The following is a 25,547-nucleotide window of genomic DNA, read 5'->3' as shown; positions in this document are numbered from 1 at the left end:
GCTGACAGTAAGAAATTACTGTCATAAGTCCAGTAGATTTACTGGAATGATGTCAATAAACACACGTTTGAAGCTGCTTTTCAAAACTCATGATTACACAGAGTAAAAGAAGTCTCAATAGACAACCTTTAAGGTGTAGTAAGAGGACTTAACCATCTTTTCATTCTTTAGATCATAGAGCTACAGATTTAATCTCAAACCGTTTTTTTTTCTTCATGAATAAAGAAGACCCACAGTCTAATGATGCTTTTTAACTGATATTATGATACTCTACAGAGCTCATTCACTGCTTCACTCTCAGGCTCATCTGTAACACCTCTGCTCCCCTGTCACGCACCAGCCTGTCCTGCTCTGTCTCCTCCTCTTCCTCCTCCACATGATGCAGCTGTATATTCACCAGCATCTGACCGTCTCCTATAGGGACTGCAGAGTCTCTGACAATTTTTCAGCATCTTGATTGGCTGTTTTTTTTTTTTTAATTTTACATTTATTTACAGTCCCAGTCGATCATTTCTGCGTGTAAGATTCGTTTTCTCTTAATACTTTCACTTTCAAGGAGGAACTGAGTGTGGATGGAAGGGGGGAAAAACGGACCTTTAGAATGGACAGTGCAGCTATAGGGCTGGTACATAATGGAAATAAATAAATGAATGAATCATAATGGCCCAAAAGTGCATTGACCTACCAGGAAATGCCCGGTACGCCAGATAGTGAGACCATCCCTGCTTTCAGTGTTGTCTGAGCATCTCCATTGTAATCAATCCAGCATGGCTAGGGGATGGCTCTCTGCTTTGGCAGAGTGCTTGGCCAGCGAGTGGTACAGCTATTTAAGACTCTACGAACTCCTGGTAACTCAGTTCATGTCGACAGTAGGAGAAAATAACTTCAGTCTTATCTGGCATGATCTGACAGCTGAACCTGCCATTCAGAAGTCTCTGTCCTTTATTCATTTCTGCTCGCTTGCACTGCATCACGACAGCGCTGCTTCCTGATCTGGCAAACTACGGGATGGGTCAAGGGCCACACCAAACACACATGCGTTAATCGTGCAACAAAAAAATTTGTTGCATTTAAACTAATTTCAGTTTGCGCGATAGTTTTAACACTTTCTTCTTCTCCTGTTTCCTCTCTGCTGATCTGCAGGTTTTGTTCCATGATGTGGACTCACTCACACATAAGCTCTTTCCTATCGTGGAGGCCATGCAGAAACACTTCAGCTCTGGCTCTGGAGCTTACTACAGCGACGCCATCTTCTTCCTGTCTGTAGCCATGCATCACATCATGCCGGAAAGTAAGGGAACTTCATTTCTAAGAATAATGTCTGTTTTTTTCCCCACACAAAACCCATTTAAAGATTTTAATCCTTTGCATCTGACTGTGTATGATCTTCTGACAAAACTCAGCAGCAGTGCATTTTATATATTTACAGAAATAGCATAGCTAATGTGATCAACTTGTGAAGCAGCTTTTTTAATGACGTACTATACCTTGTCAATTATTGAAACAATCCAAGCACCATGATCCATCACTTCAGGATGCCAGACACGTGTGTAAGACACTACTGCAGCACGAGTATAGAGAAAAAAAGAGATTGTTCACTAGTTTATCAATCTGGGAGGGCAATCTCTGGTGGTTGAAGAAAATAAAATACTTAAAAGGTTATAAAGTTTGAGTCTGTGAGGGAAGCACCATGTCATCAGAGAGTCCCCTAAGTTCTTCATTGTACACCTGCTCATATGCACAAGTGTATTTACATGTGTGTTAAGGAGCTGTTGAGCTGACAGGTTACCGCTGCCATAGATTATTAATGGTGGAGCTTGTCAGTGAATATAATTAATGCCAAGGTCGGTTAGGAGACATGCAAAAACATCTTCTCTGCCAAGACAAGATTTCGGTGGGCCTCTATGTTCTTATTTAAAAAAGAAATATGGTCTAGTTCCGATTAAACTCTCGCATTCCTACAGCTACATCTGAGCTAATGACTAGTGTGGCAGCAGCCACTGGATACAGCAGCAAACTCAACTTGTAAAAACAGCAAACCTGCGCCAAAGCAGACTGGGAGTAGAGCTAAAACATCTTTTGTGTCACAAAAAGCTTTCAGAGTTGCTCTCTCCCCTTGTTTTAACTATACGTTACTATCACACTGTCATGCCAAAACAGGTCGGCATAAAAGTGAAAACATCTTCCACATCATGAAAAGATTTTAGTTTGGTTTTTATTATTTGTTTCATACAGAAACTTAGTCCTGTTCTAGTAATACTGACAATATTCTAAAGCTACAAGGTAATCACTGCAGTGGAGGCAGCCATCAGAAACGGCTTTGAGTACAACTAAACCCTGCCCATAGCGCAACTCTGTATGTATGGCTTTGGAAGTAGCATTACTCAGTCAGTCAGTCAGTCAGTTAGGCTCGTGTATGGCTGATCTCAGCGATCAGCCAAAAATCTGCTTTAGTAATAACCAAAGTCTGGCAGTTACGCCAAGCAACTTTTCTTAAATATAACAGAAAAAGGGCAGTGGTTTAATCTGGGATTAAATTATGTATAGACCCATTGTAGAAGTAGTTACTCGAACTGTTTGCTTTAGCTTAGGCTAACATAGCGATCCTAATTACATAGTTAACATTACCATTTAAGTCTATGTAGCGAAGTTAGCTTTAGCAATGTAAGTTTTAGCAAACACAGCTACAGCTAATTTAGTTATGTAAGTAACATAGATGCATTGCATATGTAGTTGCTTTGTGAGTTTAGCTTTAACTACGTCAGCTACGTAGCTACCTTGTTGGCATAGCTTACGTAGCTAACATTACAGACTATGCAACATTTCATAAATAAAACAGAGAAAAAGATCAGAGATCTAATCCAGGATTAAATTATGAAATGACCCATTGTAGAGGTAGTTATTTAAACAGGTAGCTTTAGCTTAAGCAGGGTCTGATGTTAAGGTTTTTGCTTACTTGCCCTTAAGGGCAAGTGCTTCCCAAATCTACTTGCCCCATCTGAATTCCTACTTGCCCTGTCAAGTACATACATTTTGCTCACAACATACTTAGAACTAAAATCCATTGCCTGTCGACTGTGGAAAGCAATACACAACACTTCTTTCTTAAGAAAAGTGTATTTATTAGCTATGTGTTAGCCCACTGAAGATTATATTTAACTTTGCACAGATCAGTGCAATGTGAAAGCTGCACCAGTTTGTTTTCTGAAGAAATTCAAACTCAAGAATTTCATATTTACAATACTAATAAGGTAATAATACAAACTCAGAAATATTTTTTTCGTAAAAGATGAAACCAACTATTCTCAGAGAAAAATGAGGTCAGCAAAACACTGACCCTAGAAAGGTGGCGGGGTCTGCTACGTATGCACCAAGTATAAAATGGTGCTTTTCTTCTGTTTTTATTTGGTTTATTCATCATGAAACTGAAGAAATTTTGCCAACACGTGAAAATCAACCAAATAAGATTTTCTTGTTTGATTAAAAATGTTAGTGTACGTCCAAGCTTGACTTGCGTCTGACGTCTGCATGTCAGCAGACACGTTCAGCCAGTGGAACCAGCGACGCACTGCATCTGGCTACTCGGGGGCTCCATAGCGTGAGGTTGCGCTGGATTTTATTGTTGTCCGTCATTTTGACAGAAAGTGTCATAATAATTCAATCACGCCATTTTACAATCCGTCATGCTAATTTCCTCTCTAGTATCTGTAATATGATAGAATTCAATATGATTTTATTAGTAGTGTTTAATTAATGAAGCACCCTTTCTAAACTTATATTCAAAAAACAGTCTGTGAGATTCTGCATTTTAATGATGACCATTTTTTCTGGTCACTAACTTGCAAATTTGTCTTAGAAATTTAATGAAAAAAATCGTGATAAAATCGAGATCGTCATCTGGCCATAAAAACATTGTGATATGATTTTTTTTTCCACATCGCCCACCCCTAGTGTGCAGACATGATTAGAACAATATGCAGCGGGCTCATTGTGCAAAGGCCTTAACACTCTGCATGCCGACCTGTGTACTGAGACACCTGCAGCAGCCTCTCAGTGCGTTGTCAGCACAGGGACTGACACGCTTTCATTAATCTACGATGTCGAGGTCAGTGAGAGAGCCCACTGGGTACAAGATTTTTAATAGATTAAATAACCTGCTTAATAGTCCATGTGTACAAAATGGAAAGGTTCTATGCATCTGTGTGTGTGCACTGAAATACAGGCTCATCCTCATCATTCCAGCCCATCAAAATGACGGACAGCCTTCAGAATTCTCCATCATCCTTCAAAAAAATCTGTCAATGACAGAGAATATTCAGTTAACACGCCCTCTGCTCCATAGTAACAGAAATGCGAGAAAATAATAAGATTAATGAATAGAAAAGCTCAGAGTCATGCTTGCCTGATCAGGCATGTCCTTACAAGTTTTGCTTGCCCGTCGGCTTTTTTGAAGTTGCCCCGGGCATTCGAGCAACCGTTAATGTCGGACCCTGTTAAGCTAACATTGCTATCCTGGCTACATAATTAACATTATGTAGCTAAATTAGCTTTAGCAATGTAAGCTTTGGCAAACGCAGCTAAAGCTTACTTAGCTTACACAGCTGCTTTGTGAGCATAGCTTTAGCTATGTTAGCTTAAATCTTGGTTAGAATTAAATCTTCAGTTTATTTTATGATAATGTTGAGGTCCTGTCATTACACAAAAAAGTAGCATCAGGTTACTATAGGATATAGCAAAATGTATATCATGAAAAGTCTTTCAATTTTGTATCAAGAATTTAGCTTTAATTTATCTTATTATTCAACTTATTTTAGTTCCAATATTAAATACAGATTATTAGCATTTCACAAAATATCCATACAGCAGTTCCACATTTCATTGAAAATAGATGAAATACAGACCTTTAAACAGATTTCCCTGACAACCAGAGTCAAATCACCACTTCATAACTCGTCATGGCGAGCTTATGACATGAAAGAGAGTAATATGCCATTGTTAACAGGCCAGTGGAGATGTTGACAGTCGTATGAAAGAGACAGGGCAAAATGTTGGACAGAGTGGAAGAAAAAGGTTTTGTATGAAGCATCATAAGAGGTGAAACTGACACCAGACTTCATTGAATAAACACATTAATGTTGGACCTAACATTTTCAGGGACAGTTTGTGTCATGAAGTACATTAGATAAGATTGTCTTAAAAACATCAGCTATCACAGAAATGCAGCATCAATAATGTATGGTATGGTATGGTACATATGTTGTGAGTTTCTCTTTGTTTCCAACCCCTACAAATAATCCATAGTAGACAACAGAATTTATTTTTGGCATAAAGGAAAATCTACAGTGTTTCCCTTATCAGAGTGCTTTATTTATTGTACCCAGAGGCTGAAAAAGCCATCATTGACCTCTACTAAACAGAGTTTTTTTTTTTGCATGCTTATCATTTCTCTTAATAGTGTTATAGTTGGTGCTCCTCTTTGTTTCTATGACAGACAATGTTTTGAATTCACTCAGATGCTTACCTCTTTATGCTGGAGCACAGCTGGAGCAAACAGGCTGGGCAGGTATCTAACAGACACGTGGCCAGCTGCAGAGGTCCCGCAGAGTGAGGAAGGAAGGATTTGTTCCATCACTGCTGCCCACGTTAAAGCCCCCTGTGTTGGTGCTGACCGATGGTAGCAGTCTCCTCTGCTGCGCACTGTTGTGGCTCACTTCAGTGGATGTGCTACATGGGGTGTCTCTCCGCAAATGACCCTAAACTTACAGGCTTTCAAAGTCCCAGTAGTTACCAGAAGCACATGTTAGAAACCTGAAGTCTCTGTGTTGTAGACGACAAGGCTCTGACACATTTGATCTATTTAAACCGTAACTCTGACAGGGGGCAGACTGGGCACAGTTCAGGCACTTTATAGCATCAGGCTTTGTACTTTGAAGTTATTTTGGTTGTGGTTAAGGTAGAGTATTAAAAGCATTTGATAGGGGCTTGCATTTAGAGATAGAAGTAGTTCAAATCTTTTCAAACATATTGTTTTTTGGAATTAATTTGAAAAAGCTGAAAGATGCACCTCTTTCACCTGAAAGAAATGCAGCCTATCCACATTTGTAGGCTTGACAACACCTGTGGTCATATTCAGGGTTCCTTTATGGTTTTCTGAAGCACATAAAGTAACATATTTACCTTACCCAAGATTTCACAGTCATTTAAGATGCTGAGGATGAGCACTGTAAAGAAAGGGATGAATCTTAAAGAAGAACAGACGATAAATGAAATATTATAGTGGCTTTTGTCACTCAGCTCTCATCTCTTCAAAGGAATTCCTTTTGGAACTTTTCCTTTTTATGAAGAGGTGTTTTTCCAAGGCTGTCTCGCACCGTGTTATACTCAGTGATCATTCACATGTGGCTGCCGTCCAAATGGTCGCACACTTCTATTTTGAGACTGCTTTTATCTAAAGGGCATTATGTGGTTGCTTAACAGAGACAGCAGGTCATCGTGGTGCTCAAACCTCCACCAGTGCTATTTCTTTACATCATTCCTCTTTGACTAAACTCTTTATTAAACATTTTTGTTCAGCGAGACTCGCTGTAGACACACAACATCTATAATGAATGGCATGGAGGAAGAAAAGCGGTATTCACAAGTAGAAGTAGCAGCTGTAGGTGGGAGGGCTGGAAATGTAACATCCTCTAGCCTGTGAAGTGAGAGATGCTGCGACTTCAGCAAGATTAATTTGGTAGTCAAAAGATGAGGAAAATAAGAAGGATAGAGATGTTATACATGGGAAAATAAAACTCCTGGTTTTGAGGCCTTTTATAGGAGTGTGTTGAATTTAATGAGACTATAGTGGATTTGAACTGGATTGAGAGGAAGCGCAGGTGGCCTAGTGTTCTGAGGTGCGCCCCATGTATGCGGTTGACCCTGGTTCGAATCCAGCCTGAGGCGCATAGCAGCATATCTCTCCCCAGCGCTCTCATCCCTGTTTCCGATTCTATCCACTGTCCTCTGTTATCAATAAAGGCATAAAAGCCTACAAATACATCTTTAAAAAAAAGAACTGGATTGACAGGTATCATCAAGAGATTCAAAGAGTGCCACACAGTGCAGAACAAACCTGACAGAGGTAGGAAGAGAAAAGTTTTAAAGACTCAGGAAAGAAAACTAGTGAGAGATGTGTCTAAAGACCCCAGAACAAGACACTAGTGAATAACTTTGCCATGTCAGGAATTAAAAACTGCTCAGAAATGGACTGTGAAAACTGCAGAGGAGACCCCTTCAAGCCAGACCGAGGTACGCTAATGACAACCTGGGGAAAGATCATGCATACTGGAAGTATGCTGGAACTGGTAGTCTTGTAAAAGTGGAAGGAATCATGGAGAAAGAAGGACGTGAAGATTTTGGAAGAAAACCTCAAGCAAAACTGGGTCTGGGTTGTCGTCCTGTCTTCCAACACAAAGTTGATTCAAAATATATGTGACTCCTGGTGGAGAACTACCTTCAGAAGACCAAAGTGAATGTTTTTGACTGACCTGCACAAAGCCCTGACTTGAATCTCATTGAAAATCTGTGGGGTGAACTGAAGACCAAGGTGCATAACAGAAGACCATCAAATCTGGAGGAGCTTGAGACATTTGCAGAAACTACAACCAACAACTTCACAACTGACTATTAGAATCAGGTGGGCTAATAAGAATTACTTTTATGTGCAAAGTATAACAGCAGACACTGAAATGTTAACCACGTGTCAAATCCTATGGAAAAAAAGCTGTGTGGTACAGTAATTGTTAAATCATGATTATCTGTAACCAAGATCCTTATTGAGTGGGACATTTTACTGTTTCAAATAGGGATGTATGATATTATAAGTATCTGCAGATATTTAAATTTCTGCCATAACTGATATATCAGCTGTAAATTTCAGCTAATGTGCCATTAAGTTTGCAGAGTTTCATCCGAAGTTTTTTTGTCTGTTCATCATCATTCCTTGAACTTGAGAGTGTGTTTTAATAGCTGAAGTTTAGGTCTGAACTACATTTATGCACCCTATAAGCTGAAATGAATTTGGAAATATAAACATATCAGATATCAAATATTGTGTATTCTTACTGTAAAACAATGGGTCTAGGTCTTGATTTGTTTTGGTCATAGACCCTTATGTGACCGAAAGCTCACTCTTTGATAAATTCATGCTAAATATCAAACATGTGGCACTAAAAAGTTACAGTAAATACATTTAGTCATCCTTTTGTAGAGACTGAAAACACTGATAAACTCAAAACATATACTTCCTGTCTTATCTTGATGAAAATCCACAACCAAGTTTTAGTTTTGCAAAACTAAAGTAAACTTAAATATTAATTAAAAAATGCAAAGAAAAATACTGCCCCTCACCTCTACAAGAGAAAGAATTTCAAGAAAAAAAATCTCATCACACTAAATTTGGTTCTCCTCTTCTTTTTGCTAAAGAGATTTTATCTCTAGTCCTGAAATACCTACCAGTGAGTCAACTTGCATGTGATGATTCTGCTTTTCTGTCAGTTGCCAACAAGTAGTTCATGCCATCCAGCCAGCTGTCTACAGATATCAGGCTGACGTCCTGTCGACACAAATAGTGCTGATGAATTTGATCACAGTAAACCTGTGGCCTCTTGCACTGACAGTCTAACTGAAGTTCATGTAAATGCCTGCCTTGGTTCAGTGTAGTCTGTTGTAGTTTTAACATTTAGATTTATTCATAATATGTTGCACATACAACTGTGGTCAAAGAAAACACCAGTTTAAGCTTGCAGACAAAAATGGCAGCAGTTGGTAAAAATAAATCTGTCTAGGGAAGCAGAGAAATTGAATTATAAAATGGAAAGTTATTAATTAAGAAACTCTGTCTTTGTTGTTGAACTGTTCCTTGTTTTGTTTGTCCTCATGAGATTTCAACATGCTGGGACTTGAGTCTATCCCTAAGCCACAAGCTCAGTTTTCCAACTTAAGTAGAAGTGGCACTGCTAATGGGTGAATTGCTTTGACAGAGTTAGATACACAATACCTGTAGATAGTTCGACCAACGTTTTAATGTTATTTTAATAGAATTACAGTCGATATAGTTACAATAGACTCTGTCTGTATGAACCATCAGTGTTAAGTACAGTACCCACCACCAACTACTTAAGGAGAAATTGGGCCTCAAACTTTCCAAACATATTACATAAAAGTGTATCTTCACGGAAGTCCTTCAAAAACATTTTTTTAGATCTCATGTAAGTGACAAATTATCAATGGAAAAGCAGCTTTGTTGTCCCAAGATAACAACACAACTCTCTTTCCCAGACACACATTCACAGCCCACTGGAAACAGCTCTACGGTCCACTTTAGGGTCCAGTTACAACAAATTGTATTAGAAGTTTAGTTAGTATTATCCAACTTACAACTCAGTCCATCATTTTGAAAAAGGCTGAGCAAAAAAGATACAAAACATCAAAAAAGACATCAAAACAAATGTGAAAATACTGTTGCACTGTTAATAAATGATTATTCTATTTTATTTAAGCACAAGCTCCTATGTTTTTACTGTATCTTTTCTTTTTTTTTAATTCTTGATATATTTTTCTAACCTCTTAGAGCATCAAACAGTGTTTACAACAAACAGGCAGACAGTTCTTTTTTTCCCCTCACAGCTTGAAAAGGTTCAGTGTTTGGATGCAAATTAATACAATGAGAGTGAAAATTAATGTCAAGTGATCTCTCATGAAAAGCTGGGTGTTTTCCTGCCTGTGTTGGTAAAAGTGGAAAGCAATGACCCTTCATATAGGCTGTAAGTGCTCACATCAAGACGGACATTAGGCGTTAATGATGTTGACCCACTTTTCTCCTGAAAATAATGTGATAACAGAGTCTGTGTATGTGTGTGTGGCTGAGTTGTGGTTTGGTCAAACAGCCTCTCTGATCTGTCTGGTGCCTTAGGCCAGCTGTAAGCAACACTAACAACATTTCTCTTGCATTAAAATGTTATCAGCTGTGCACCTGATTAACATTAACAACAACATTAACCTGCTCAGTTTCTACTTTAAAGAAAGAGTTGAATTTAATTAATTAAAGCAAGGCCATACTTCTATAAAGGGAAATATTTAGAATTTCTCTTCAACTCCAGATGCTCATTAAACTGAGGGAGGTCTGGCTAAAGATCACAGACATCAGATGCCCCTTCTTGCAGACCACTACTGTTGGATGCTGCCTCTTTCAGGACCGAAGTCACATAATTTGCCAGATCGACGTAGTGCCTAAAGAAGTTTTTCTTTTAGATTGAACTTTATTCATAAACAAAGTCTGGCAATTGCATTCATAAAATAACCACCGTGCAAACATAACAGACTTAGCGACATTTCATAAATAAAACAGAATAAAGTCCTGATGTCTATTCTGGGAATAATTCATTTATAGACCCATTTTAGTAGTAGTTCTGGTTTGCTTTAGTTTTGTTAGCTTTAGCTGAAGCTAACATAGCTGCACGAGCTATGTAGTAAACATTACTATGTAAGCAGTGAAGCCACTTTAGCTTTAGCAACGTTAACAAATGCAGCTAATCCTGGCATAGCTAAGTTAGCTTTGTAAATAACGTAGCAAATGTAGTTAAGTTAGCTTTAGCAAATGTAGTATTAGTCAACATAGATTGTGTAGCTTCATTAGCTTTAGCTACATAGCTATTTTACATGAATAAAATATCAGTTTCTGAGGTTTACAAAACTGTAAAAGATATATAGTCTTCAGCTATGTTGCTTTCGTAGTTTGCAAAGTTAACTTAGTTTTGTTTGCTTTAGCCTTAGCTACATTAGCTACATTAGAGTGTTTTCATGGAGGGCAAGCCTTTTTTCCTGTAGGCAGACTTTTTTTCTTGGCTTTGTTGAGCATTTTGCAATTAGTTTTTGTAGACCAGGTTTTTGGCTTTTAACTTTTGTTCCAATCCAAACCCCACCTTACTCCCTTACCAGAGTAGTTTCAAGTTTTAAATGAAATTTTATTTTGAAAGTTCTAGCATGACAAACCTCTTTCTCCATGAGAAACACAGGGCTATATCCTTGCAAAGCAGATGGATACGCCCTGTTTCCTTGTTTTTCACTTGCGAATCCATCTTGCAAAGCTCCCATCTGAACCGTTTGGACCTGTTAGAAAGTGACAGGACCAATCAGCGACGAGGGGCAGTGCTTTCAGGCACAGCAGAGTCGTGACATAAACAAGCAGCAGCAAGAGCTGGTGCAGTTATGGAGGAAGAGATTTGCATGGATGCTGCTAAAGGGCCAGTTTTATCAGAACTTGACAACATTTCTTTGTTAAAAGAAGAACGAAGAACAGCAGTGAGTTGTTTTCTCTTCAAAAAGACAAAAGTCGAGTACCTACATGTCTATAGTTGCCATGTTTCGCGTTATTCCTAAGTAGCTACACACGTGCATCTTGATAGCGGCTACGTCAAGTGTTTTGTTGCTCTGATTGGCCGGTAGAGATGTAACAGACAGAACATTCACCCAATCATACTCTGAGTTTTTTTCAAAGCCTCTGCCTTTTCTCAAGCATTTCCTATTGAAGCTTTCCCAGATGGATGTGTGAAACAAATCCATCTGGCATGTCAGGTTAACAGGACTAAGGACCGGCTAAAAATTGCTTTTGAAGACGATAAGTCACATGAAAAGTAAGTTTAGTTTTCATCGAAAAGACTAAAATAAGGCAGATGACAAACTTTTTTCATCTTTACAGTGGAAACTAATTTAAAATTTGTATACACAGCATACATGCTTTTTCACTCCGTTTAAATTTTTGCCTTTAAAAATGTAAAACTTACACAAGTCAATGACAGTCAATACCTGATTGCTGATAGCCGTTTTGTCAGACATTTAAATTACAGTTTTATCAAAATCATTACAATAACATTTCGTGATAACATGGGCAGTACATCAAAGCCCTTCATTCACATTCACACAACTTTTGTTGAGTCACGACTCTAACATCAAACCCTCTACATCACAATGTTGTAACAACTCCAGGCCCCCTTCCTGTCATTCACCCACTGGTTAAGCCCTGTTAGTACAAACAAACCACGCCAGCTATTGGTGACTGATATGTCAAGCCCCTCAGTGTTTCCACAGCACATGGACACGTTGTGACGGCAGCTTCCTTGTTTGGAGAGCACAGAAAACAGGTCACTGCCGTGTTGCTGAGTCTACTCTTTCTGACACTTGTTGGAACAGCAAACTGCCACTCAAATATCTTTAAAGCACATGGTTATGCTCTCCTATATTAACATGTTTGAACTGTATTTAGCTTTACATTTCCTTTTTTTATTGAGACAGAGGTTATGACTTTTCCTCCAATTCTTTTTCTTCTACTTGGTCACCTTTATTGAAACCTGTAAGCATTATGATTTAACAACATAGTAGTCTTTATATTTTTGTAGACCCTATTTTTTTTTTATTTAAATGTTATTCAAAATCCATTTCAAGGCATGATTTTCAGGTTCCTGTGACATTTTGCCTTCAGTATTAGTGTCACAGAGGTGTAAAGGATAGATGAAAGGATTTGCCGGTTTTGGCCGAGTCATTCATCTCCCAAATGGAAGGCTAGGGGTTCGATCCCCACCTCCTGCAGCCACTTGTCAATATCTCCTCAGGCGTGTGTGTCATTTAACCCCAATTCGCAGCACTTTTGCATCAGTGGTGTGTCAATAATGGGATTAGCTACTGATGCACACTTAACATAGCAGCCTCCATCATCAGTCTCTGATATTGCACGGATGGATATAAAAGGATAAACTTCCTGCTGTGATCAATATGTATCATGCCGTAAGCAACGCAAGAAGACCAAAGTTTTTCCTTAAATTTTGAAGAGCACGTGTGAAAACAGTTTATGTTTACCCTTAAACCTATGGTTGACATAATTAATTGTATGTGGTTAAGTATCTTTTTTCCATGACGGTATGACACTACAGAGAATTTCATGCACACTGCATAATAGTAGCATGTTTATAATGGCAGGCTGAGCAACTAATAGCCGCTGGATCTCAAAAAGGCTTTGACATTCTGAAATAGATCTGGATTAGTGTTGAATAGGGCTCCATGATACACGTAATCTATGAATCTCATTATATAAAAGTACCCTAATCTTTTACAGGATCATCTGTACTAATGCAGCCCACCCACAGTTGTTTAATCAACACACTGGTAAGACATTATTCTGTGTCCCAAAAAGAGGCTAGTATCTTTTACAGTATGTTTCAGCCTAAAATGTGTTTTTATTGGTCCAATTATCACATTGTTCCCCTGGCACACCATTCAGGAGTATTTCCCATCCTTTCATCACCATGGAAACCAGCAAAACATAGGAAGCTGGAACAATGAACAGATGTGGATCTGAATATCCTGGATACCTCTGTTACTAACTTATCCAGTAACAAGATAGAGAGCTGATCTTTTACTTTGTTCCAAACATTCACTGTTTTACAACCACACTCAACTTTTTCCACATTCTCTCCTTTATCTGTGTTGCTTTTTAGGGCAGTGGTTCACACTGAGCAACCACTTAATTGTATTAAGCTTTTAAAAACACATTACAGTGTGTCTTTATGTCCTCAAGCCATCTTTAGAGACGTCACTTCTCCACCAGCACATGACCCCTCAGTCCAGCTGTGCCAAAACATTTAAGAGATATGTCTATCTGGAGTATGGGTAGACGGCACAAACAGGACTATAACAGGCAAAAAGATCTACTTAAACAGGACATTTGGACTTGACAGACATACCCTTGTTGATCACATCACCGATATTTTTACAGAAATCAGGTTTCCTGACATTTCTGCTGAATTTCAAGTACACCAAACAGAGCCTGAAGGCTCACATAAGCCTGGTTTGATAAATGATGGAGGGAAAACTGAAAGGACAACAAAGTTGTGTGTTACTAAGAAGCTTTAGATCACTTTTATCTCCTTATTTCGGTGGTCTGTTTCTTTTTTCTTCAGTTTTGTAGACTGTTAAAAGATTGCTCTGTTTGTTATATCTGTTAGGACAGTTTCAGGGTAAATTCAAAATGAGATCAACATACTCAGGCTTTTTTTGAGGATAAGCTTCACACTCTAATGGTAAACCTATTTCTACTAATGTTGAGATGTAGGTTTACATGGTTTTAACAATCTAACATCTTTGGTTTTTTTCCACTTTTCTTGCAGGTCTGACACGCATTCTCCAACTTGACCTAGATCTGAAATACAGGACCAACATCAGAGACCTTTTCCATGAGTTTGATCGTTTCCCTCCAGGAGCAGTCATTGGCATTACCAGAGAGATGCAGCCAGTCTACAGGTAGGTAGTATGATCTAAAATCTGCAAAACTATGTTTCTCAGTACCTGTGCAGTGCTTTAAAAGCTATTACTTGTCAGAGGATGAAATAGACAAGTTATCAGACTTAGATATCTGTCAAGAGAAACAACCCTGATTTTTAGCTTCAGTCTCACGGCTGATAAACATCTTTTCTTAGTGATAAAATAGCATATGACACACAGTTCAGCCGAAGATTTTCACGTCTTTTCACATCTTCTGGTTCCTTTTATTCTTCATAATTTTGAATTGCTTTGTCATTGTCATTGTGTTTGGTGGTAGAAGTTACCACATGAGTGATGTCTCTTCACTCACTGTGTCAATGAAGCTTTAATTACAATCATAACCACCTAATCTCACTCAATACTGTTAAACCCAGATGGATTTGAGTTTTATGGGCCTCATTTACACGTTCACAGTTACTTCCTCTCTTAGTGTGTAAGTGAGAAAGAACATAAGCAGTCCCTCATGCATTCACAAGAACTGCAGCTGCGTTACCAGCCTGTAGTTACATAAATACCAGCAAGAATTAAAAGATGTTGTCTAACATTTAACAGAAGTAGTCTCTCTCTAACAATGCAATTTTTTTCATTGGAGGATTTTCATGAAAAATGCAAGGTTGCACGGTGGACCATGTCCCCCTCAAAGAAAAAAACAGGAAACCATATAATTTTTTAGTGTAAGGTACATTAAATCATCTTTTGGCCAACAAAAAATAATATAATCTGTTTCTATGATGTTTCAGCCTATTTGTGCATGAATCGTCCTTTTATGCTTAGCTTTAGTAAGATTTCTGGGATGAATCTGCTGACCATGAGACAATAAATGAATGTGAGCTTCATAAACAGTGACAGAGTATGTATCATCAAAAAGAATGAACATTGTGTGTTTGATTCCTCTTAGCACAAGATAAGATAGCCTGTTTTTATTTTTTAAATCAGCCAAATTCGACACTAGCTAGATCTGTCTGCTTAAATGCAAGATAGTGATACCTGGTGGCACCTGAAGCCACAGTTGCAAGATGTTTCCAATATTAAGCTACTTAAAGTCATTGCTGACAGATAAATATATTAAGGTTTGACACAATCTCAGCAACTCAGAGATGTAGCTTGTCAGAAAATGTTTTACTCTGATCCCGTTTTCAGAAACACGCTCCTGTGTCTTTGTCAGACTTGTCTGGAGTAAATAAACCGACTGCTCATCATCAGAACTGGCAGACAAGCTGACAGGCTCCATAAAACCTTGTTAAACTAGTGTTATTTTACTGGGAACTTAATTCTAAGCAAGTTAACACAATGACCCCACTTTGGGCTACACCACTTGCAAAGACTGAAACTCAATACCGCTCCCTCTTCTTGGTGTTGAAAGTTAAAGTCAAAAAGCTTGTGTGAAGACAGCGTTAAACACTGAAACATTCAGTCATTCAGTGAACAGTGTGATTAATGTGTTTAACACCAATAAAGCAGCTGAAATAAACTTTTGCTTCTGTAGGCAAAGTTTTTTTTGTATATCAGTCTGTGAAGTTATGAAGAAGTTTTGTGACGAAGTACACATAAACCTTGCATTTGTCTGTCTGTATTCCCTCTGCCATCACTCAGATTTGATATCTTGTGTTTACCTCTGTTCTAAAGTGTCTTATTAAGATAATCAACACATACACTGAAACCACTCAATAATAACACCAGCTGTTTTTCATCTGAATCCAAATTTGTTTTTCATTACTGTCAATAAACTGAGTTTAGATGTGTGTGTTAGTGTGTGTACACACACAAAAAACAGGGTGCTCAGTCTTTCAAGCTCTTTGTTCCCCAGCTGATTTTTTTTCCATCTCTTTCCAAGATAGTAAGACAAACATGCCCGGTACGTTTAGTCTACTTCGCTGTTTTCCACTGAGGGACGGCATCAAAACAGGACATCAGTATGTGTGTGTTCATGTGTGTGTGAAGGATAACAGACTAGACTACAGGATGCAAGGTCAGGTAGGAGGTTTTATGCAACAGCAGCTGCTTACTGAGATAGAAATGCAGCCAGGTTGTTTACAATTGCTATTTAAATAAGGGCTAATTAATATATGTGGATTAATTTTCTCATTTTCTTTCCAGAATAAGCAGAGTTATATTTAGTATTTTATGTATTATTGAATATGTCTAAATCCTCTCATTTTCAAACAACTGCAATTAAATGAAGTTGGAAGGCATTAGCTTTGGGCAGTATCCATTCTTTAATACTGATAAACCTTTCTTTAATTTTCCCAGCTGTATGTTTTTATTACCACCAGAGGTTTGAAAAACACATTGCACAAGAAGCAGGTCGGACCTAGGACTTGCCCACGTGTACAGCGAGCAGAGCACACACTTCTTCAGGCGAATACATTCAATCCTTTTACAATTGGTCAGGAACCACCCAGAATGTTCTGGGCACTTTCTGGTTGATTGGAAGTGCCTGTTTCAGTGCATTTCTCCATCATTTTGAGAAATTTATGAATGAAAACAGAACACCAGGTTTCTGTGTAGTAATGGCCCTGTGTGATTTGCCATTATATAGAATAAAGTCCTTAATTTAAAACAAGACGCAAACAGCAGAGCTGGGCAGCGCCTGTCTGACTGGTCATTCTGTTATTGTTGCCCCCTGGTGGCTGAATTTTACATACCGTGTGTTTAGGAACAACTACAGTAGCAACTAGTTTAAACACAGTTTAAACATGAATAAAAACTTGTTCTGGTTTAAAAATATTCAAAGAAACAAGAATTGTGATTATTCCTGCAAATGGTTTCACTTGGTTAGAACACTGAGGCAATGAGAGATGTGGTTTGAGGAAGTTTAGTTTTGGTATCAGAGACTGTCGTGGCATCGACTGGCTCAAGATATTTGGTATTTTTTTAAAGTGATTGGTGTGTGTGTCTCAAAATTGGAATTAAAACTTTTTAACATAAAATATAAATAACCTAAAGAGTTTAAAATCCAACTTGCTGTGTTCTTACTCTCAATAACAGCTGAGTTAAGAGTGCTGCATTTCACAGCATATGAAATTGAATTATATGGAGAATTTAAACATATTTATTTCTAGACACCACTGCAGTAATTACCAGATAAATGGGAAACCTTAGCTACGAGGTAAGAGTGGCAGTAGACAATTTGCACTGTATCAGTTCCAGCTGGGACAGACTGTTGCTTTCACAAAGTTAAATGACAAACATCCTGTGTCTATTTGTGTCGGATAAATATTTTTCTACCAGAGAATTACACCCAGAAGCCGAGGTAGCAGATATATAAAAGGTTTAAAGTAGTATATTTGCCCTGATTTGTTGGATTCCATTTTTTCATTGTATAAAAAAGTAGAGAAAGAGGACAGTATGTCATCAGTGAACAGGTTGTATTTGTTTATACATGTAAAACAATAAGTCCTATTCTTATAACTGTACATGATGGTGGTGTCAGGTTTTGGAAAAGGAGCTGTAGTTTTCCTGCCCGGGCTCCAGTTGGCACCGACATCTCCAAACAGATTTGTATCTCTTCCCCACCACTCGACTGGCTCAATGGGTTACTAACTCCGGGAATCCCCTGCTACTGTAGTCCCGGATACACTCGTTTAAACACAGCAGTAGGTCTGGCTTCTTCCATTCCCTTTATTCACTCTGTTTATGAGTTCTGAAGAGAAGACACCGTCAGGTATTTAGAATTCTGAGCACATTCTGAGGACCAGAAGCTGAGCTTCGGCACTTTTTTAAAATCCAGATTCTCTAAATGCAAACAATTTTTTTTAACTGATAGCTGTACATCATCAAGATTGATAAAAGTAACTCATCTTTTGTGGATGTACTTCTTCCTTCAATTGGTGGAACTGATCTTGCCTCTGGTACAGAGGGTATGAATGGAAATTGCAATAGGCCGAAGCCACTGCAGTTCCACTGTGTGGCAGAAAGAACACAGGATTTTTGAAGCAGCATTAGTGTTCAGCGTAAATGCTGTGATAGTGCAAAAGGCTATATGAAATGCAGCAAAACCCAAGAGATGCGAGCAAGATTAAAGGGAGAATCTGGCTCGTTGAGCCTAAAGAGGGCAGTTTCAGTGCCCCAAAGCTGGTCCTGACCAAGACATGTTAATAGTTTCAGTTTTAAATTGGCTGACAATCATGGCCTTTCATTAGGTATTACCTGATGATATTCTGTGCATACAGTTTGGATGCTAATTATAAATTGCAAAAAAAAAAAAAAAAACATCTGTAATTGTAACGTGACTTTTATAAAACTACTGAGTGAATCCACACAGTTACTGTAGAACATATTGTATGCATTCAGTTTGAGATGCATATAAGCTTAACTGGTTGACACATTAAATGTACTTTATTGTAAATATTCACCCCCTTTACTGACCTAATTCAACTGAGGTCCAGCCAACTGGTGCTGATAGTCTCACAATTAGTGGGATGGGGATCACCTGAGTGAAGTGAATGTCACTCAAGTGATTGTAGTATAAAGACAACTGTGTCTGGAAGGTCCAGTCAGTGGTAAATCACTATTCCTGTCTACCATTACACAATTAAGATAAAAGAACACTCCAAGCAACTTGGAGAAAAGGTTACTGAAAGTATAAGTCAGGGGATGGATACAAAAAATATCCAAGGCACTAAACATTTCCCTGAGTTCATCATCAAGAAACTGAATAAATACAGCACATGTGAAAATCTGCCAGGATCAGACCATACTTACAAATTGAGTGACTTTGGAAGAAGGAGACTAGTGAGAGAGACAACCAAGACACCTCTTACTACTCTGAAGGAGTTAGAAGTTTCAGCTGCTGAGACAGGCATACTACAACTGTTGCCTGGGTTCTTCGGCAGTCAAAGCTTTATGGGAGAATGGGAAAGAAGAAAGTTACTGTCAAAGAAAACTCATATTGATCAACCAGAGTTCACCAAAAAGAATATGGGAGACTTCATGGTCAAGAAGAAAGTTCTTTGGTCTGATGAGACCAAAATGGTGCATTTTGACCATCAGTCAAGACATTATGTTTGGCAGACACAAAACATTGCACATTACCACAAACACCATCCCCACTGAGAAGCACGGTGGTGACAGCAGGAAGGCTCGTCAAGGTAAAATATAGGAAAAATCCTGGAGGGCAATGTTATTCAGTCTGCAGGAGAACTATGGCTTGGGAGAGGATTTATTTTCCATCAAGACAATGACCTGAAGTATACAGCAAAAGCTACACAGAAATGATTTGACAACAATGAGTTGACTGTTCAGAAGTTTGAATTATTTTTTGTCCATGCTACTTTATTATAACCACAAACACATCAGCCTGCCCAGTATACTTAGTGTTTTCTTAAAGGTAGTCCTTATAGAACACGTATCTACAAGACTGCTAGCCCAGTAAGCTAGCTAGTCCATTGCATAGCATTGCAATATTCAAATGCTGTACACTGGTCTGAGAGATGCATTGTGTGCAGCCTCTACACTGGAGTGTTTTCCTGCATCAAGTGGAGTGGGCCCTCAGCTCTCAGTGCCGTGTTTGTGCTAATGGACAGAGCATTATGCAGGAGAATACATGCTCCCACCTACCACATTCAGAGAACATCCTGCTACTGAATGTTAATTATTGGAAAAATGCCCTGTGACTTTTCCCCTGCAGCTGCATTTGTAATGCCTTAGGGCCTGAGAGATGAGACCCACATATGCAAGTGTCACAGTCAAAGCCCCTTACTCTCACAAGGGACATGAGGAGAAGGAGAAGCCAGTTGCTCTCTTTCTGCTTTGTGTTTTGAGTTCCCTTTCTGATACATCCCATTTATTCCTGGGTCTTTAACTCAGCTGTTGAATGTTAAATATTTGATTTTGACACACTACTAATCTATTTCACAGTCAGTCAACTTTACAATACTCACTGTGGCAGTTGATCTAGATAGGATTGTAACACTTGTCTAATTCTTAAGAAATGTGACATCATCATCCTTCACCTTGGTAGACAAGAGGTATGAAAAGAGAGAGTTGCATTAGTTTTAATGGATTTATTTAGTTTATTTAAGGTTTGATTTAAGAACCTGCTGCTGCACTGTAGGTGTTACTGACTGAATGCCTATCTTCTCTATCAGTATTCCTTAAAACCTCCTTCACATGGCCAAACTACATCATGACAAAAAGCAGCAGATATATTTCCCTTGTGTTCAGCAGAACCAGACTCCTGTTAGGCAGTGAGTGTCGTGCACAGCTTTCAGAGAGCATTCTGTTTCTTATTCTGAACAATAAAGTGGAGGACACATTGGGATGGTGTTGCACAGAATGTCCTCGCCGTCACCTGCTAATGCTTTTCATTCTTGAACCAGTGAGACAAAAGAAAACTCTTGGCAGTCTTGGCAGAGCAAGAGAACAGGCACAGTGGTCTGAGCTAAGAGTCTGATGGAGTCTGGCTTTGAATGAACTCAGAGGAACAAATCTGCAGTCATTGTGACAGAGGCGAAAAACACATTCTGTACTTGTCCTTTGAAATGTACACCGTGAAGGCAAAAGTCACCTTCGGATGAGCTACTGCCAAAAAACAAGACTAATGTGAAGTTTAATTCCTTTATTTCGAAGGAGGTTTTAACCTAATCTGTAAATATGTTACACATTTTTTTGGGCAATTTAAAATGTTGATAATTTTCAGTACTATGTGTTTTAAGAGGTCTAACCTCTGTTATTCTAATCATCAATGATGTTGAAGAGTACCAACATATATTTTTTTTTTTTTCAGAATTACAAACTCCCTTCAGTTTTAGCCCAAACCTGAGTCAAAGAGTGAGTAGGGCTAGTCCAGAATAATCCACTTACCTGAGGTGCAATTTTCCATAATGGGACAGTACCATATTTTTAGAGACAACTGAGGACAGTTGCAAGGATATATGGGGAAATTGGCTTGTGTTACCAAAAACAAAATATTGCCAATGTGTTTTTGCAAATTAGACACTATTAGACAAATTTTGGTCATGAATACAAGAAATTAGACAAAGTTAGATGCCAAAGACATCTGTTTTTGTTACAGTGGTTTGGGGAAGGGTATTGATATCATTCAGTTTTTACTAGTGCTGTATCAAAGCAATAAAACACTCTAGTATCCTCACAACCTTAGTCACACTGCAAGTTTTTGTTTGATGAGAATGGGCGTTTTGTATAAAACTGAAGTATTTCAAGATTTTTAGGCTTCCAAAAGAAAAAATAAACACTGTAAGACAAAGTCCAACACATCATCTGTTCTCCACTGCTAGTTCTTGCTTTTATTCCTGTCAAAACCTATCTGACGTTTTTTCTTGCATGTTTAATTCTGCCTGGTGCATTCGTATTAGTTGTCCCCCCATATGTACAAAGGCAAACATGCAGTTTCATTGTTTCTATACAATGACAATACAAGCTTCTATTCTGTAATCTATATACTCTACCAAAGAGTAGTTGTTTGAAGTTTTAAAATAGTCAATTTTTAACTAATGGTATTTCAAAAAGAGCCACTTTATGAAAGTTGTTTCAGAAATGCATTAACTTGGTACACAGGTATTAGAGGAGGAAATGGGAAACACCTGGGCTGGCTCTTCATTTGGCACCATTCTGGCAGTTTTATGTCTATGAACCAACAACCAAATGGATCAAAGGAAGCCAGCTTGTTCCTGTTGTTCATATAAAAGAGCTGGCCCTTAGACCCAGCTTATTTGAGTACCAAACATCACCACAGCTCAGCTGTCTTGAATCAAGTTGACTTTTCAATCTGACCAATACCTTATAATGTGTATTTACTAAACATTATATCACATTTTCTTTAACCTCCAGACCTGAGCTTTTGTTTGGAATTCATTTTTAGTTTCTCCCTCTTCTTTGGGATAAGTGACCTGATCAGTTTAAAAGCTCAGGCTTGTCTTTGAACAGGAAGTAGATTTTATCAACAGTAAAGTCTGCAAATGTCCACAGATTGACGATCAGGACTTGTTAAGCCCATGCATAAACCAGATTTCCTCTAAAAGTTATGGATTTCTTGTAAATTTTCCTTTCCAAAATCCAAATAAATTCCCTGTAATTTCAAGAAATTACCTAAAATCTCTGTAAAAAATCTTGATCATATTTTTAAATAACCTCCAAATTTCTTCAAATATTCCTCACATGATTCAGTGCAACTTATTCATAAATCTTTGAAATTCAAATAAAAATTCCTTGCAAAATTACATGCAAACTCTTGGAAATTTCGAAGCAAATTTCCCCTAAAATCTCTTATTTTATTCCTAAAATTTTACAAATACATTCCTTGAAAACATTGGGAAATTCCCTTATATTCCCATCCCTGCTGAAATTTTCATGAATATTCTTCACGTTTTCAAAGAAACCCTCCCCCCACAGTCAAATTCTCTAAAATGTACAAGGGAATATCCAAGATATTCATATGTACCTTCAAATTTAAAAGCAAATTCCCCCAAGAAATTCAGATCAAATTCCAAGATATTACTAAAACATTTTTGTAATTTCCACAGAAATGTCTGAAAATGTTTGAATAAAGCCGACTAAACAACTACAAAAATTCCCAAATTCCCATGAAAATGGAAAAAAAAATCCAATGAAAATCTCCAAAATATACAAACACCTCCCGAAAATGTCCATGAAAATATTTGGAAATTTCCAGGCAAATTCAGAGGTTAAAAGAACATTTATGACTGAATTAGCTCAGTACAAAGCATGGTGTATTTAATGTTTTTCTATTATATACTATGTGACGGTGACCAATCAGCAGATTGGGTCAGATTTGTTTGATTAGTATCCCAACAGAAAGGTATCAAAAATGTTGGACAGTATGGATTTATCATTTTGATAACTTTACCGTCTTTTGACAGTGGAATTAAAAGTAATTGCTAATCATACTGGACCGAACCAACCTGTATCAGAACACTTGAAATGCAACCTTTGGTTGGAGAACAGCTAGAAAAACATCGCCTTAATATAACCATTTATTACTCTTTACTAAACAAACAAAAGACATGAGCATTAATTAAATAATGTAAATAAAACCAATGTGTCTCAATTCCAGCTGAGAAAATCTGTTGCAAAGGCCTACATTAATGTTTCTATCATATTTATAAACCAGAATGATGTCAGCCGTATATCATGGCCATAATGATCAAAGGAAATATGTTCCTCTTGGTACATTCCTTTGTCTAAACACAAGGGAAAAGTCTGCATACATGTTCCCTCACTGCCTGTGCTCACCCTGAATGTGTCTTGGGGCACGTAGACCTTATGTATGTCTTACTAATGATAAACACTCCACAGGGTCCACAAGTCCCCAGCTTCCAAAGCACCAGACTTTGTCAGATCATGTGGACAAGCTCCAGCTTCTTTATATAGGTCAGTCATAATATCAAAGGGTGATTCAGAGAATCTGCTGCTCCCACTAGTCTTGAGCACAGTGCAAGGACAGCGAGGGAGGTATCCATTACAATATGAATCATAACTATTTCCACATGCTCATGTGAAACCAAGAGAGTATCTGGAGCCCAATTAATTGTATACTTCACCAATTGACTTACATATATAAAACCAACTTCAGTGCAACAACTTTGTTTGGCTTTTATTCCTTTGATTTTAAATCCATCCTTTAAAATTTAATCCACTGTAGGTTTCCTCAGGTTGGGCCAAAACAGGGAATAATCTCAGCACTGTGGAGAATGTGTGCATGTAAGCATGCATGGAAGAGTGCAGTGCCATTCGTCCACATATCTGACAGGCATAAATCACTGTAGCAGCTGTTAATATATAAAAAAGGACATATTGTACTTTTCCAAAAGACAAGTTCACTCTAACCATAAATGAAAAAAATAACACCTACAACAGTGACGCTGGGGGTCTCCACAGACTTGTTAGAAAATTAAGAATCACAGCAACATGACAGTACAGTGAGAAAATAACGGGTAAAAACAGGACATTTCTTGGGAAATTTTGTTTGTCGCATATGGGTTTTGTCTTTTTCTCCTGAGAGACAAGATGAATAACGTATACATGCTCATACATCAGGGTTCACAGCATATAAACAAACACTCTGTGCTCTTAAGGGATTTTTTTTCTGAATGACTGGCCCTCACACAAATCTGGCTTCCTTCTTTTGCTTTCTCACAATTCTACTTCTTTAGTGCAGCTAACCTCCTGTACACTAAACATCTGGACCCTGTTTAGAAAAATGGTGTTTTCACACAGACAACTGCATACATTCCTTTCATGCCTTTGCATCATCTCTTTGCATTTCATTATTTAGATATGGAAAGAAAAGGTACAAGTACACTAGAGTAAAGAACTTTATTACTCTCATTTGAGTTATTATGTGCCAGGGATTTAAGGAAGTTAAAGCTGTGTCACATTTTTCATGCAAACTACCGCACTGTTCCTGGCACGGATATTAGTGAAGTGAGCCAAAAATACTGACCCTTTATTACACCATGCATTACATAACAAAAGCCAAGTGCTATCTGTTTTAGTAGACTTTAACTCCATGCCAAGGTGAAATCTGGATGAAAGGCAATATTAGGAAATCCGACAAAGGTTTTAATTCATGTGAACATGTCTTTGCATACAAATACTCTTAGAATAAAGCTCTGTTGAAGCTCTAGCATTGATATGTTGGCAGATCAGGATGCTGAGTTGGCACAAGTCTCTGGCACTCCAACATGCTCCAACACTCCTGGAGCAGCTCTCTTCCTGTTTTTTTGGCCTCAGAGCTGTCGGTTCAGCAAATGTGGACTGAAACGGGGTTGACCTTCAGTTGTAGGAAAGCCCAAAGATGCATCTAAGAGAGACATTAACTATTTGTGCTCAAGTTTAGAAATATGTGTAGTAGGGATGCTCAAAAAGTCAACTATCCTTATCGGCCGGCAATAAAATTTACGCCGATCTGTACAGCCAATAATGTGACGCTTTTGATAACATTTTTACAGATATGGTAATACAGAAAAAGAACGTGCATGTCGTGCTATGTGACATTGTACGACACATGACAAAAGCAATGACAGACTTTTGTGTGCCAAGTCTCCCGTGCATAGCGCCCTTGCTGTACACGAAGGTGCTCTGTCTCCAGCAATGGAGATTTGGGTGTCAGTGTGTTGTTATAGAGCTGTTTACAGTGAAATGCCTATTAAACTTGGTTGCTTAGGTAGTTTGTGCTTTTAAAGCAGATCAGGAGAACTACTTCAGTTGAAGTT

General features: G+C 38.2%; 1 protein-coding gene across 3 annotated transcripts in view; it reads left to right on the top strand.

The window, feature by feature from the left end:
* xxylt1 (xyloside xylosyltransferase 1) overlaps window positions 1-25,547 on the top strand; it is a 39,491-nt gene that overhangs the window by 8,157 nt on the left and 5,787 nt on the right. For all 3 annotated transcript variants that reach the window (XM_041791754.1, XM_041791753.1, XM_041791752.1), the window contains 2 exons: window positions 1,144-1,291; window positions 14,199-14,331. In XM_041791754.1, coding sequence (XP_041647688.1) covers window positions 1,144-1,291; window positions 14,199-14,331 — 281 coding nt within the window. The remainder of the gene's footprint in view (window positions 1-1,143; window positions 1,292-14,198; window positions 14,332-25,547) is intronic.

This window comes from Cheilinus undulatus, linkage group 7 (genome assembly GCF_018320785.1).
Source record: "Cheilinus undulatus linkage group 7, ASM1832078v1, whole genome shotgun sequence".
Taxonomy (NCBI): domain Eukaryota; kingdom Metazoa; phylum Chordata; class Actinopteri; order Labriformes; family Labridae; genus Cheilinus; species Cheilinus undulatus.
The sequence above is the reverse complement of the archived record's forward strand: the minus strand, read 5'-3'. Positions and strand labels throughout refer to the sequence as shown.